General features: G+C 40.4%; 2 protein-coding genes across 2 annotated transcripts in view; one reads left to right on the top strand and one right to left on the bottom strand.

Annotated features, from left to right (window-relative positions):
- The window catches only part of LOC103106405 (uncharacterized), a 40,054-nt gene that overhangs the window by 8,543 nt on the left and 18,271 nt on the right, over positions 1-13,240 (top strand). Inside the window, exon 4 of the mRNA XM_056800660.1 lies at positions 7,930-8,081. Within this exon, the coding sequence (XP_056656638.1) occupies positions 7,930-8,081 (152 nt within the window). The remainder of the gene's footprint in view (positions 1-7,929; positions 8,082-13,240) is intronic.
- The window catches only part of LOC100021001 (mortality factor 4-like protein 1), a 109,751-nt gene continuing 106,564 nt past the window's right edge, over positions 10,054-13,240 (bottom strand). The window contains exon 3 of the mRNA XM_056800883.1: positions 10,054-11,891. Coding sequence (XP_056656861.1) covers positions 10,704-11,810 — 1,107 coding nt within the window. The 5' untranslated portion in view covers positions 11,811-11,891 and the 3' untranslated portion in view covers positions 10,054-10,703. The remainder of the gene's footprint in view (positions 11,892-13,240) is intronic.

Below are 13,240 nucleotides of genomic sequence, written 5' to 3' on the forward strand. Positions count from 1 at the left end.
TAACTGTTGGTCCTCTAACTGAGAGAGCCTTATCCAACTACCAACTCACTGACCTACTACTAGAGGAAATGAATCATCAATATTGACCTTTACACTATAAATGAAAGCAGAAAATTTCAGGAAGTTTAAACTACATGGAAGAATGGCTCACAGGTTTTTCTTGGAGAGGTAAATGAAAGAGTTAGTGGAATTGGCTATGTTGTTTGTCCAAAGGCAACAAGAAACATCATTCTATGTCATTCACATGTCAGTGCTGCTGCTGAGCATAACCAAAAAAGATAAATGTGAAGACAATTTTAGCTTATTCACCAATAGGATGAATAAAGTTCAATGTCAGAATCCTGTCACATCTTATAGAGATGGATTTCAAAAAATAAGGATGGACTCTGAAGGTGTGGTCCAAAGAGTGTAAAATAAACAAATCATTAGAAGTAATTAATTAGTAAGTAAGAAGTCCTGGATTTAAATCCTAGTTCTCATGTGTACTACCTCTGTGACCTTGGACAAGTTCCTTCATCTCTCCCAGCCTATTTCTTCATCTATCAAATGAAGGGATTGGACTAGGTCATTTGATTAAGATGTATTATTAAGGGCCTAGTATGTATTCTAAGCACAGGGAATACAAAGTCAAAAAACACAACCTGCCCTCAAGGAGCTTTCATTCAGTTAAGGGAAGCAATAGGTAGAAATATAAGTTAATGTTTTTAGTAGGGGAAGACCTAAAAATTAGAGAGACCTGAACAGGCTCCACCTAAGCCAATATTTGAAAAAAATTCAGGATTCCATGAGGTAGAGGTGAGGCCAGAGATACAGGAAATAGGCACACTTTAAGGTCCCTTCCAGCTCAAAATCCATGATCCAATTATTTGTTATTCAGAGGAAGAAGAGATAAAGGTGGACCTGAAAGATATGGTGAAAAAAATACAATAGAAAATACAGTTCAACATTAAGAAGAAAAATAAGTAAAAAACTTATATACTGAACAGAATATTTATGCCCACATATCATTAATCTTTTTTTCAAGAAGAGAGTTGGTAAGTGCTAGATATAAAAAACTCTGAATAACCTCATAACATATAAAGTTGGTTGCATCTTAAGACACAGGAAATAACTGGTTTTTGATGTGGGTGTCATTTCCGATAAAACTGCTTGTATACAGGGAAACTTTCAACTTGAGCAAAGAACAAAATCACTACCACATTAGAAGGGAGAAGAATAAAATGAAATCAAAACATCTCCCACCTAACCAATTTAAATCAGACATTGAAGCTGAAAAATGGAAAAATGGATAAAGGAACAGATATCAACCCAGATTATAATCACTTATTTTTAATTGATGCAAAGCCAAATCACCACAGGAAGGGTGCCAAAGGATACTGGAAACCAGATTATAGCCAACACTTGATCTCTTTACCAAGCAGTGAGATATGGCCATCCAAGGCAATGCCAGTTTAAACTATAATCCCATTTGTCAAATATTACACATAAAGATAGAAGATGATTATGCGATTAGAAACAGCATCTCTTCCTAAAATAGCTAGAAGTGGTCAAAGGAAAAGGATTGTGTAGAAAGCTTGGTGTGAGACCCAGTTAAGCCAAATCATCCAAAGAGCATTTAAAGGTGAAATTTTAAGATCAGAAAACAGATTTTTTGAAATGGAAACAATCCATAAAGTTATCTACAATGAGCTATTTTTTCCATTAATAATGGTGAAACTATGACACTTGACCTCTAATATCACAATCCCCATACATAAACAGCAGAAATTGCATGAAAAATATTTGGAAGACAAGCTAGATTAGGCAAAGAATACATAAAGAAGATACATTATGGAGCCTCCACAAATGTAAGGGTCCTGAAGGATCAGCTATTAAGATATCTAAAAGAGGAAAAAAGACCACATAGTTACAAAAAAAATATGTATTATGACTACGGAAAAAAAAGTGATTGTGAGGCTACCAGTAGCTTCTAATGCCAAACTTATTTCCTTATCTCTATAAAATCTTTATAAAAATAATTTACACATGTATCATGGGGCCTTTGTTATTCATTTGTTCAAATTGTATCTGACTCTTCATGATCCCATGTGGGGTTTTCTTGGCAAAGATACTGGAGCAGTTTGCCGTTTTCTTCTCCAAGCCCATTTTACAAATGAGGAAATGGAGGCCAACAAGGCTGACTTACCCAGGATCACACAAATAATAAGTGTCTGAAGCCAAGTTTGAACTCAGATCTTTCTCTGGAAATTGGGAAAAACAATCTCTGAGTAATCAAAATTGTGTATTTTATAAAAGACAAAGGAAAGAAATAGATTGGATATAAATAATATGTAGCATTTTGGCAACAAAGAATGTGCACACCATATGACATAAAGGATACCATCAGTAAAACAGATAGCCAGAATAGGATGTGGTTCAGTCAATAAATTAATAAACATCTATTGAGTATCTATTATGTACCAAACACTGCTAATCAGTGGGCTGAAGCTATATAAGACCAGCCTACATAGAACTCTGGTACCCCTACACTTTCTTTCTTTCTTTCTTTCTTTTTTTTTTTAATTCTTACCATCTGATTTAGAATTGATACTAAGTGTCAGTTCCAAAGTAGAAGTGCAGTAAAGGCTAGGCAATGGGGGTTAAGTGACTTGCCCAGGGTCACACAGCTAGAAAGTCTCTGATCTCCAGGCATGGCTCAGTGGATTAAGAGCCAGATCTAGAGGTGAGAGGTCCTGGGTTCAGATTTGACCCTAGACACTTCTTAACTGTGTGATCCGGGGCAAGTCACTTAAACTCCATTGTCTAGTCCTTCCTGTTCTTCTACCTTGGAGTTAATGACAGGATTAATTCTAAGATTTGGAGGGTTTGGTAAGGTTTGGAAAAAAAAAAAAAGAAATGTCTAAGAGAAGGTCCCTGATCTATTAAGTGGAAGAAATTCAGGAGAATATGGACAAGGACTGCTGAGGAGGGGAAAATATGGATGGGCTTTGCTCTATCCCAGTGGAGGGAGTACCCTCACTAATGAGATCATAAAAGTGAGAAGCATTGTTGTTTAATTCTGGATAGCACCATGCTAGGCACTTAAATATTTTTTTATTGACTTAACTCAGGAGTATTCAATTATATTAATATCCTTTCCACTTAAATTTCAGAATTGAGGTAGCTTAATTAGAAATTTAGCTGAAGCAATATAAAAAATGAAAAACAACCTAGTTCTTGCTCTGCTGAGACCAATTTGTGTCAGGCATTTTACCTCCTCTGGGACTCAGTTTGAGTCCATTTGAGTCTGCCATTTCACTCCCTTCTGTGCCTCAGTTTCTTTTATATACAACTTGTAAAATGACAATGACATTATTTACATCCTAAGAATGTCATTGGCATGAATTGGATAATAGAAAATGACTAATGATTTCTTCTTTGAGAAACAGGTGCATTATTATTTCATTTTTCCTTTTCAGTCTTGTTAAATGGAAATGAAACTAAAACTCTTTAAAATAAAGCCTGATGTGTTGGTGACTGCTAACTTGCATAAAGTGAAATATTTGAAACATCGTCAGCTAAAAACCACAAGGTTCTTACAGCTTGGCCAATATGTGTGCAAGTAAGAAATGCAGCATTAATTTATAATGTCTGCCATTGTTCTTCATCTCCTCTGTGTACTGCAGTCGCAAATTGCAAATAGCTAAGGGTTTCTGTTCTGCCCCAATGTACATTTGAGAAGACAATACCCTAGTGTGATTACAGTTTTGAATGGAGGCTCCAACTAGGCAGGGGCCATGTGAATGGCTGGCTCCAATACGAGGGCACATCTCCATGCTATTCCAAGCCTTCATTGTCATCCCAGGGTCCAGGACGGGATTAACCTTCATCTTTTCTTCAGATCCAATGGCTTGCCCACCAACACACCAGCTCAGCATCATCCACTCTTATTCAGCATTCAACATTTCCTAAGCACCTACTCTGTGCATCGCCCTAGAGGAGACACAAAGATAACTAAGACCTCCAAATCGGAGCTTTCAGATCTCCCCCCTAGTGGGTGGGGGGAGGGACCCCCATTGGCGTGCCAGGAGAGTAGGGAGTGGAGATAGATAAAGCAGCAGGCATAAGAGTGGACAGCAGGTGGCAGTAGAGTGACTGTACCCTGAAAGGACAGCACCTGTGCTGACCACCTCCTTGACTGTCTAGCTTGGCCTGGCTGACTCTGCTAAGCTTCACTGGATCTGGGTTTTCTAAAAAGTCTTCCTTCTTCCAGATGTGCAAGGCAGTAGTTCATGAATGATTCTACATAACTGCAACTGACCAGAGAAGAACCCAAATCCTTCCTTAGCCATGCCAATGCCAATGCCAATGGGGCTTTCTTTACAGCAGAAGAAGAGAATGAGAGTACTTTTAAGTAATGGGCTGTGGAGCATGGCCAACATGCTAACTGGTAGCCTACCTCTCTACCTCTCTTTTTTCCCTTAAAACTGAAAAAAAAAAGGTTACCCTCTTAGTTTAGTAAATAAAGCCCTGAAAGTCAGGACACCTGATTTTACTCCTGACTTACTGTGTGATGTTGGGTAATTTGCTTAGCTGCTAAATGTCTCACTTCCTCAAAAGGTGTTGAGAGGATTCACAGCAACTGGATTCCATCCCCCCAAGCTCAGGAGAGCCCCATATTCCTCTCATGTGTAGTAAAGAGAACCTCCTATGACCCTTTTTCCAAAAATCTCTTACTTGAAGGGAGGACATTCTGACTGTCAGCAGAGTGGCAAAATGCCTTTGCTATTGGGAGAGGAAGAGGAACTGCAGTTAACCTCAAGGCGAGAGCCATTCCGCTCCCTCTGGGGTGATGCAGCATCATAGCCATGGCTGAAGCTGATCCTATGTCCTATGGGACGTTGTTAGATGGGTAACCCATAGAACTAGTCCTCTGGCATAGCTTTGTGAGACAGACCCTACAGATAGAAAGTGAACCAGCCCCATACTTTCACAGGAAGAAGTGAATAGGTGGGTGTGTTGGTGCTTCTGTGGTATTATCTGTGGCATGCTAAAGACCTAGTTTCCCCCAAATATTTCACCTCCTCCCTATCCCACTCTACCCAGGCCCGGTAGCCTGCTTTAGATTTCCAAATTAGAGTGATTCTTTTTAGGTAAGGGATTATTTCCAGAAGACTGTTATAATAATACACATATTATTAAGCAGTTGGGTAACACAGTGGATAGAGCCCTGGACTTAGAGTCAGGAAGACTTGAGTTCAAATCTAGTCTCAGACGCTTAGTAGTTGTATGACTCTGGGCAAGTCACTTAATTTCTACTGCAGTTTCCTCAATTATAAAATGGGGAAAATAATAGCACCCACCTCTCAGGGTTGTTGTGAGAACCAAATGAGATATCTGGGAAACACGTAGCACAATGTTTGGCATATAAGCTAGTTATTATTATCTAGTTCAACCTCTTCATTTTACAGATGAGGAAACTGGGTACTAGTAAGGTTAAATGACTTGTCCAGGATCACAAAGGCAACGACAGATGAGCTAACTGACTCCTACCAGGAGGCACATCCTTGACAGAACACCCTAGGAAGGCAAGGTAACCTAGGAAGGGTATCGGCAGCTTGTGACTCCATAGTAAAGGATACAGAGAGGTTACATGCTTAATAACTGACAAGCTGACTTGGGGTAGGGATTGGGAGACATGAGGGTACTGTGAGCCTGGAATGTAAGGTCACTGAAAGGAACAAATGGAATGAAGGAAAGCATTCAGTAAAAGATGAAGGCCTACCTTTCCCGTTTCCTAATTTTACCGTGTACAGCCCAGGATGTTGGACTTTAGAAATACCACATGCCACATCTCCTCTTAACCCGGTCATCTGGCAGTGCTCGGAGGTCATGATCCCAGAAGACAGTGAGGAAACAAAAAGGTCCTAAGTTTTTTCTCATATGCCTTGGTTTTAATTCATCTCCATTCCTTGGATGAAGATAATAGTAGCTCACTGCTATTATCTGTAGTGAACATTAAGAAAAACCCTGAAATATTGGCTAAATATTATAGTTATAATATCTTTAAAAATAAATCTTAGATTATCTTGAACTGTTTAGGATTACGTTCATTCAGGCCATCCCTCATGCTCTCCTCATCTACACCAATCATAGTCCTTCCCTTCCCTTCAGGCTAGGCTCAGGTACGGCTTCCTCTAATTTGATTCAATTTGGCCATCACTTAGCAGACTTCTACTTTGTATAAGATGCTGTTCGAGGAGTTACGGTAACAAAGACAAAAATGAAACAATCTCTGCCCCCTGTTAAATATTCCTTGATTGCATTGGCAGAAAATGAATCAAATTTTCCCAGATTCTAACAGAACCATCCAGAGTTGGAAAGCCATCTTGTCCAACCTCTATCTGAAAAAGAATTCTTTCAACAACCCCCCCCCCCACACACACACACACAAGAAGTTAACTATCCTTTGGTTGAAGACTCCCTGCCATGGGAAGGCAGCTAGATGATGTAGTAGATAAGAGTGCTGAACCTGGAATCAGAAAGATCTGAGTTCAAATCCAGCCCCAGACACTTGGTAGCTGTGTGATCCTGGGCAAGTCACTTAACCTTGTTTGCCCTTGTTTCCTCATCTGAAAAAAAATAAAAATAAAAAATGAGCTAGAGAAGGAAATGGCAAACCTCTACAGTATTTTTGCCAAGCAAACCCCAAATGGAGTCACAAAGAATCTGACACAATAGATAATGACCAAGCAAAGCAAGTAATGGGAGATAACCCATAGTCTTCTAAGGCAGCCCATTTTTTCTCCCTTTAGATAGTTATTTCTGTAAATGAGTTTTTTCTTAAATCATTCCTGCTCAACTCTATTCGAATTTTTGCCCATTGCCCCCAATCCATGCATCTAGAACCACACAAAACAAATCGAATCTTGCACATGTCTGTTCTTCATATTTGTGATACAAGTTGTTATGTCCCACTGAAATTTTCTCTTTTTGCAGCTTAAACATCACCAATTTCTTTAACTGGTCCATCTCTTGAAGACAACACCTTTTCTAAAATGTGAGATTCAGAACTGAACTCAAGACTCCAGGCAGGGGCCAACCATGGCAGAGTAGAGTAATTCCCATCACTTCTGTTGTTCTGACTGCTATGCTTCTAAAGGCAGCCTAAGATCATAGTCACTGTTTTTGTGGCCAGTATCACACTACTGACTCACAGTGAGCTTGTGGTCTGCTAAAATCCCCAAATCTTTTTTGGATAAATCTAGCTAGTCCCACCTACTCTTTGTTCCTCCCTTAGCCCTTTAACACTCTACCTTGTCTTTTATTTATTTGTATTCATGCCAAATCCCCTTAGTAAATGGTAGGCCTCTTTTAGGGCAGGATCTGTTTTTCAACCTTGGCTCCGAAGTCCCTATAGGGCCTTGTATGGTGTAGATACTTAATGTTTAGCATTTTTTTCAGTCACATCTGACTCTTCATGACCCTATTTGGGATGTTCTTGACAAAGATATGGAAATGATTTGCCATTTCCTTCTCTAGCTCATTTGACAAATGAGGAAACTGAGGCAAACAGGGTGAAGTGGCTTGCTCAGGGTCACATTTTTGAACACAGGAAGAGGAGTCTTCTTGACATCAGATCTGGCACTATCCACTGCACCACCTAGCAGCCTAGATATTTAATAAACATTTACAAAAATCAATTTGAATCCAAAGGTGTTTAATAAGTGTCTATGATGTGCCTCACAGTGTGTGAAGATTTGAAGATTGCCTATACATGTTCCAGAAAATTCATCCATGTTAGTCAGCTGGGGTAGTCCTTTGCATGCTCTGATTAAATGGTGAATGAATGAATGAATGAGTGAATGAATGAACCAATTTGGCATGTCCTATATAGCCTCAGGAAGCTGAGCAGTTAGTATAGGAGTATTTCTCATCTGTCCCATTTAGGTTTCTTCTCCAGACTTCAAAATCTAGGCTCCTGGGGCTGTGTTTGTGGGTCACCCAAATATATCTTGTGCTCCTGGCATTCTCTCTACTGTTGGATCCACAATCCAACCCATACTTCAGAGAAACTGAGGCGGACCAATGGGAGGGCTACGGTAAGTGATTGGTTTTAAGTATTTTAAGTAGTTTTATGACTGATTAGTTTGGAAACTTATTATATGAGCATTATATAACCCTTAACTTCCATCTTAGAATCAACACAATATATTGGTTCTAAGGCAGAAGAGTGGTAAGAGCTGGGCAATAAGGGTTAAGTGACTTGTCCAGGGTCACACAGCTAGGAAGTGACTGAAGCCAGATTTGAACTTCCATCTCAAGGCCTGGCTCTCAACCCATTGAACCATTTAGCTAATGCAGGATAATATTTTTTGTTGTTGTTAAAAGAAGCACCGGTTATCACTATGTAACCAGATGGCACTGTGGATGGAGTACTGGATGTGAAGTTAAGATCTTAGTTGAAATACTGCCTTAGTCACTCACTAGCTATGTGAACTTGGGCAAGTAATTTCTTTCTGTGCCTCAGTTTCCTCATCTGTAAACATGGAGATAACAAGCGCAGCCATCTCCCAGGGTTGTTGTGAGGACTAGATAAGTTAATATGTGTAAAGCATTTTGCAAACCTTAAGTCAGCATAATGGCGGTTTCCTTTGTGGCCAGTCCTCAGAAGTTCCTTTCAAGGAATATCTCAAGGATACCATTTCATATTCTTTTTATTCCATAAGACATACTCATGTTGTCTTGAGTTTTGTTCTATTTTCTGGCAGAATTTTAAGGAGGAAAAGGTAGTCTGCAGAAAATCAAATAGAATGGCTTGACATAATTTTATGATTCTATGACATGTGGGATCATGTATAACAAATAGCAATTTAGTGAAAGTAGTACTTTGACCTTAGATTTAGGACCACATGAGTTTGAGTCCCAGCTCTGAAACTTACTCATTGAGCCACTCCAGGCAAGAAATTCTTATCTCTTTGAATCATAGAGTTCTTTAGACTGAGTTCCTTGAGAGAAGGGACTGTCTTTTGCCTTTCTTTGTATCCCCAGCACAGTGCCTGGTACCTAGTAAGTGCTTAATAATTGCTTGATGCCTGACTTGGTTTATTCATATGTATCAATCCAGAAATCCCCCCCCAACCTCTCTATTTATGCAAAACTGGGAAAATATACTGTACAGTTTAAAGTTATCATTTAAGCCATTAATAGCTTATAACCTCCCTAAGACTTTCTATAGGACATGTCCATGTTGTTTTGGGTTTTGTAACTCTTCTCCACTGAATTTTAAGCTATTAATTTTAAATTATAATAAAATTAAATAATTTAAAACTGAATCCTAAGCTATTAATAACTTATAACTGCACTAAAACTTTTGGGATACCTTGAATTTCTTGTACTACCTACCTCAAAGGGAAAATGCTTTCTAATCCTTAAAGCCTCATACAAGTATGAATTAAAACAGGAGCACTGTGCAATACATAGGTCACTGGACCTAGAGCCAGAAGAGAATGGAGTTTAAATCTGTCTCAGACATTTACTAGCTATGGGACCCTGGGTAGGCCACTTAACCTCGGCTTCAGATTCCTCAAAATTAAAAATAGGGGTAATATTAGCACTTACCTCCCAGAGTCGTTCTGAGGACCAAATGAGATTACATTTGTGAAGTGAGAGCTTTGCAAATAATTGCAAATATTGATGATTCCTTGCCTGTGACAAAATGACCAAACCAAGGATTTTATTGACCCTTAGTGTCAGTTAATTTGTGGGTGAATAGATGCCATCTATTTGTGCATCTACATACCTATGGGGCTCTGGGAATGAAATGAGATCATTTTTATAAAGCCCTTAAAAAGTTCCAGGAACACAGAAGGTGCTCAAGAAATGATTCTTTCCTTCCTTCTCATTACAAATCCTGACATGCAATCTGCTCTTGCCAGAATATTTTAGGCTGCATACCACATGCAAAGCTCAATTTATCAAAAATAGAAAAACCCTAGTGTTTTTTCCTTATAGGAAAATGAGTAAACTCTTAGGTTTCACCCTTCCCCATGTCAGAAATGGAAGGAACCCCAGTGATAGTTTAATCCAATCCCCTTTTATTTAATTTCAGAGAAAAAAAATCCTTGTGAAATAGTTCCTGCAAGACCAATTTTGTCAGAAAACCAAAGATATACAATAATGGCATTTCTGAAAGTTAGAATATTTTATTAGAATAAACCCCACCCCATCACACAAAAAGATTACCATTCTTTCCCAATTTTGGCAAAGAAAAATGTCTATGAAAAGCACACTCACATTTCACAGAGGGGGCTATATTTACTTAAAACATCAAAAAAGAAAATGAGCACCAAAACAAACCAAAAAACCCACACAAAATCCAGTCCTCCGTGGGACCCAATGAATTAAACCTTGGAAACCAGATTTCACTGTTTTATCACTTGTGTATTAACATAAATCATAAAAGTACTTTGGGCTAAAGAGATAGAACCACCAGAATTCAGATAAACTGTCATTAATACAGTGAAACATCCTACACTGTGTGTCACTCCGTATTATCCATTATCACATAAACCGGTAAAAACTGAGAAGGGACTACCCCTTCACTTAGTTTCAAACAGAACATTTTAGAAACAAATACCAGTCCTGCAATATACAAACACAATTTTAGGAACTAACAAAATACCTTTATGAACCCAACAATAACAAATAGGGTTTGTATACTCTTAGGCAACTTTTTGACGATATTCAGGAGGAGCAACTTTGTACTCACTGGCATTAAAAAAAGCAGAAGGATTCTTTGCTAAGTATTTTAAGAAATCGTGCAGATAGTTGAACAACAAAGCCAGACTCTTCTCATCAAAAGAAGAATGGGCCAGCACTTCTCCAATGGGGACAAATAGTCTCAGCAGGTGGGGAGCTCCGTAGAGCTGAGACATGGGGACATCAGGGTGGTTAGCGAGGATCTCAGCATACTGGGGTCTTTCGAACTCGTAGAGGAGCTGGGTGCCCAACAGGGCATTGAAGTGGGCTCTGATTCCCCCCACCAAGTCCTCTGCAGCATACACCGTGTTATCCTGCTCTCCCCGTGCTTTCTGGTAGGTGACATAATCCTCCAGGATTGAATCCACGTTCTTTCTGGCAGGAAGGGAAAACAGCAACTTTTGTTTGGTGACCAGGTCCCAGTCCTCCACCAGCAGCGGCTTCAGCCTCTCCGGGATCTGGACTTTGGCCTCTGAGCTGGCGGCTGAAGTCCCTTCGGCCCTGGCAGAGGAATGGCCTCGGGTCCTTCTTCTCTGAAGCGGCTGGCCAGTCCCCCTGGCCATGCTGGTGCTGGTACTGGCGCTGGTGCTGGCGCCGGCGCCGCCGCTGCCCCCTTCTCTCGGGCCACTTTTCTGCTTGCACTTTCTGGTTTGGCGGCCCGGGGCCTCCACTTTGGCCATGGCCGTGGCCATGGATGAGGAGGTGGAGGGCGTGATGCGAATGTTCTGGAAGAGCGTCTCCACGTTCTGCTGCTGCTGCTGCAGAGAGGCCGCGGCGACCGCGGCGCTGCCCTTGCGGCCCTGGGGAGCCCCACGAGCCCGCTGCTCCTGGTTGGCTCTCTGAAGGTCGCGCTGTTTCTGCAGGTTGGCCTCAGAGTACTTGAGGACTCGGTTTTCCGGAACCCACTCGTCCCAGTTTTTGTTCCAGCCACTGTAGTGAATCAGGTAGCGCACCTGCTTGTCCTCGGTGGCCAGCTTCAAGCATTTGGCCTCGTAGAGAAGTGGCCCGTGGAAACACAGCACACGCTCGCCCTCCTGGAACTCGGGCTTCGGGGACTGCTTGGGCGCCATAGCAGGCCTCGGAGGTCTCACACCTCCCACCACTCGCAGGGGCAGGCAAGGGCCCTCGGGGCTTCAGCTGATGTCACAGTCCTAGGGAGTAAGAAGTTATTACTCCTGTTTTCCTACAAGAATCTTAGAAAATTCTGCTCAATAGTTTCTTTTCCATCTTACTCAGTTCTGTTCTGCCTGTTGTTTAAAAAAAAAAGGAAAAAACAAACAAACATGGCCAAGTCATGTCCCAAGAAGATCATAAACTGCAAGGGGCCTTAGAGATCATCTAATCTGTTTTATAGGTGAGGAAACTGAGGCCCAGTCTTTATGGCCTTAGGTAGTAAATCAGAGCTGAGATTTGAACCTACCATCTCGGCCTCAAAATCCAGTATTCTTTCTGCTTTACTATGCTGACTTCTGGACAAGAAATAAGCAGTGTTTCATTGTTTATTAAGAAAACTTTTAATTATGTCATTGTAATTTTTTTCCCTCTGTTTTTCAGATATTCCATTTTTCGACCCTGAGCAGTAACAATTTGGCACAATTTTTTTTTCAAAATCAGCAATCTGTGCTCTAGGGATTTGGGCTTTTTACCAATGGGAGTTGTTGACTGGCACTTATGTAGCAACTTTTAAAGACCTTGTTTCAATTTCAAATCTACATGATACAAAGCTTTAAAAAATAAACTGAAAGATAATTGCAATGTATGTGAGAAAAGAGAACAGGGGAAGAAATTCCCACATCCAAGAGATCACAGATTCAGCTGAATATCAAAGTTACATAAATTCTGCCTTCACCATCTAAGGAAGTGACTTCTTCCTGCAAAGACCTTCACCTGAAAAGCCCTAATCTGAAAGAGCTGGATTCTTGTCCTGGCTCTGCTACTAATGAGCTATATGACCTTGGACAAAGCATTTCTCAGAACTCAGTTTCTTTACTTGTGGAATAAGGGATTGGACTAGTTGACCTCTCAAGGTACTTCCAGATCTAATTATCTATGAGTGTAACCAGCAGGCTTTTACTTCTATTTCAATGAAATCCAACAAACATTTAACCAATGTCTGCTATATTTGTAAGGCACTTGGGATACAAAGATTTCTTTTTAAATGATAGTTCCTGCCCTCCAGAATCCTACTGTTGAATAGAAAACAAGTTCACAAATGCTAGTAGACCATGAAAGGGGCAAAGAGGGAATTCAGAGTAAGTGCTTTAGGAAAATCTAGGGGGGAACATCACTTTCAGCTGAAGGGACCCAACAAGGTTTCTTGAAGGAGGAGCCTAGAATGAAAAGAAGAAATTTAATAGGGGAAGGTGAGAAGAGAGTACCTTCTGAATGGAGGGGGGTGTTCTAAATGCAAGTCAAGTTAGGTCAACAGACATTTACTAAACACTGACTATGTATGCTTCAGGTACTATGCTAAGAGCTGGGGATAGCAAGAAAGACAAAA

This window comes from Monodelphis domestica, chromosome 5 (assembly GCF_027887165.1).
Source record: "Monodelphis domestica isolate mMonDom1 chromosome 5, mMonDom1.pri, whole genome shotgun sequence".
Taxonomy (NCBI): domain Eukaryota; kingdom Metazoa; phylum Chordata; class Mammalia; order Didelphimorphia; family Didelphidae; genus Monodelphis; species Monodelphis domestica.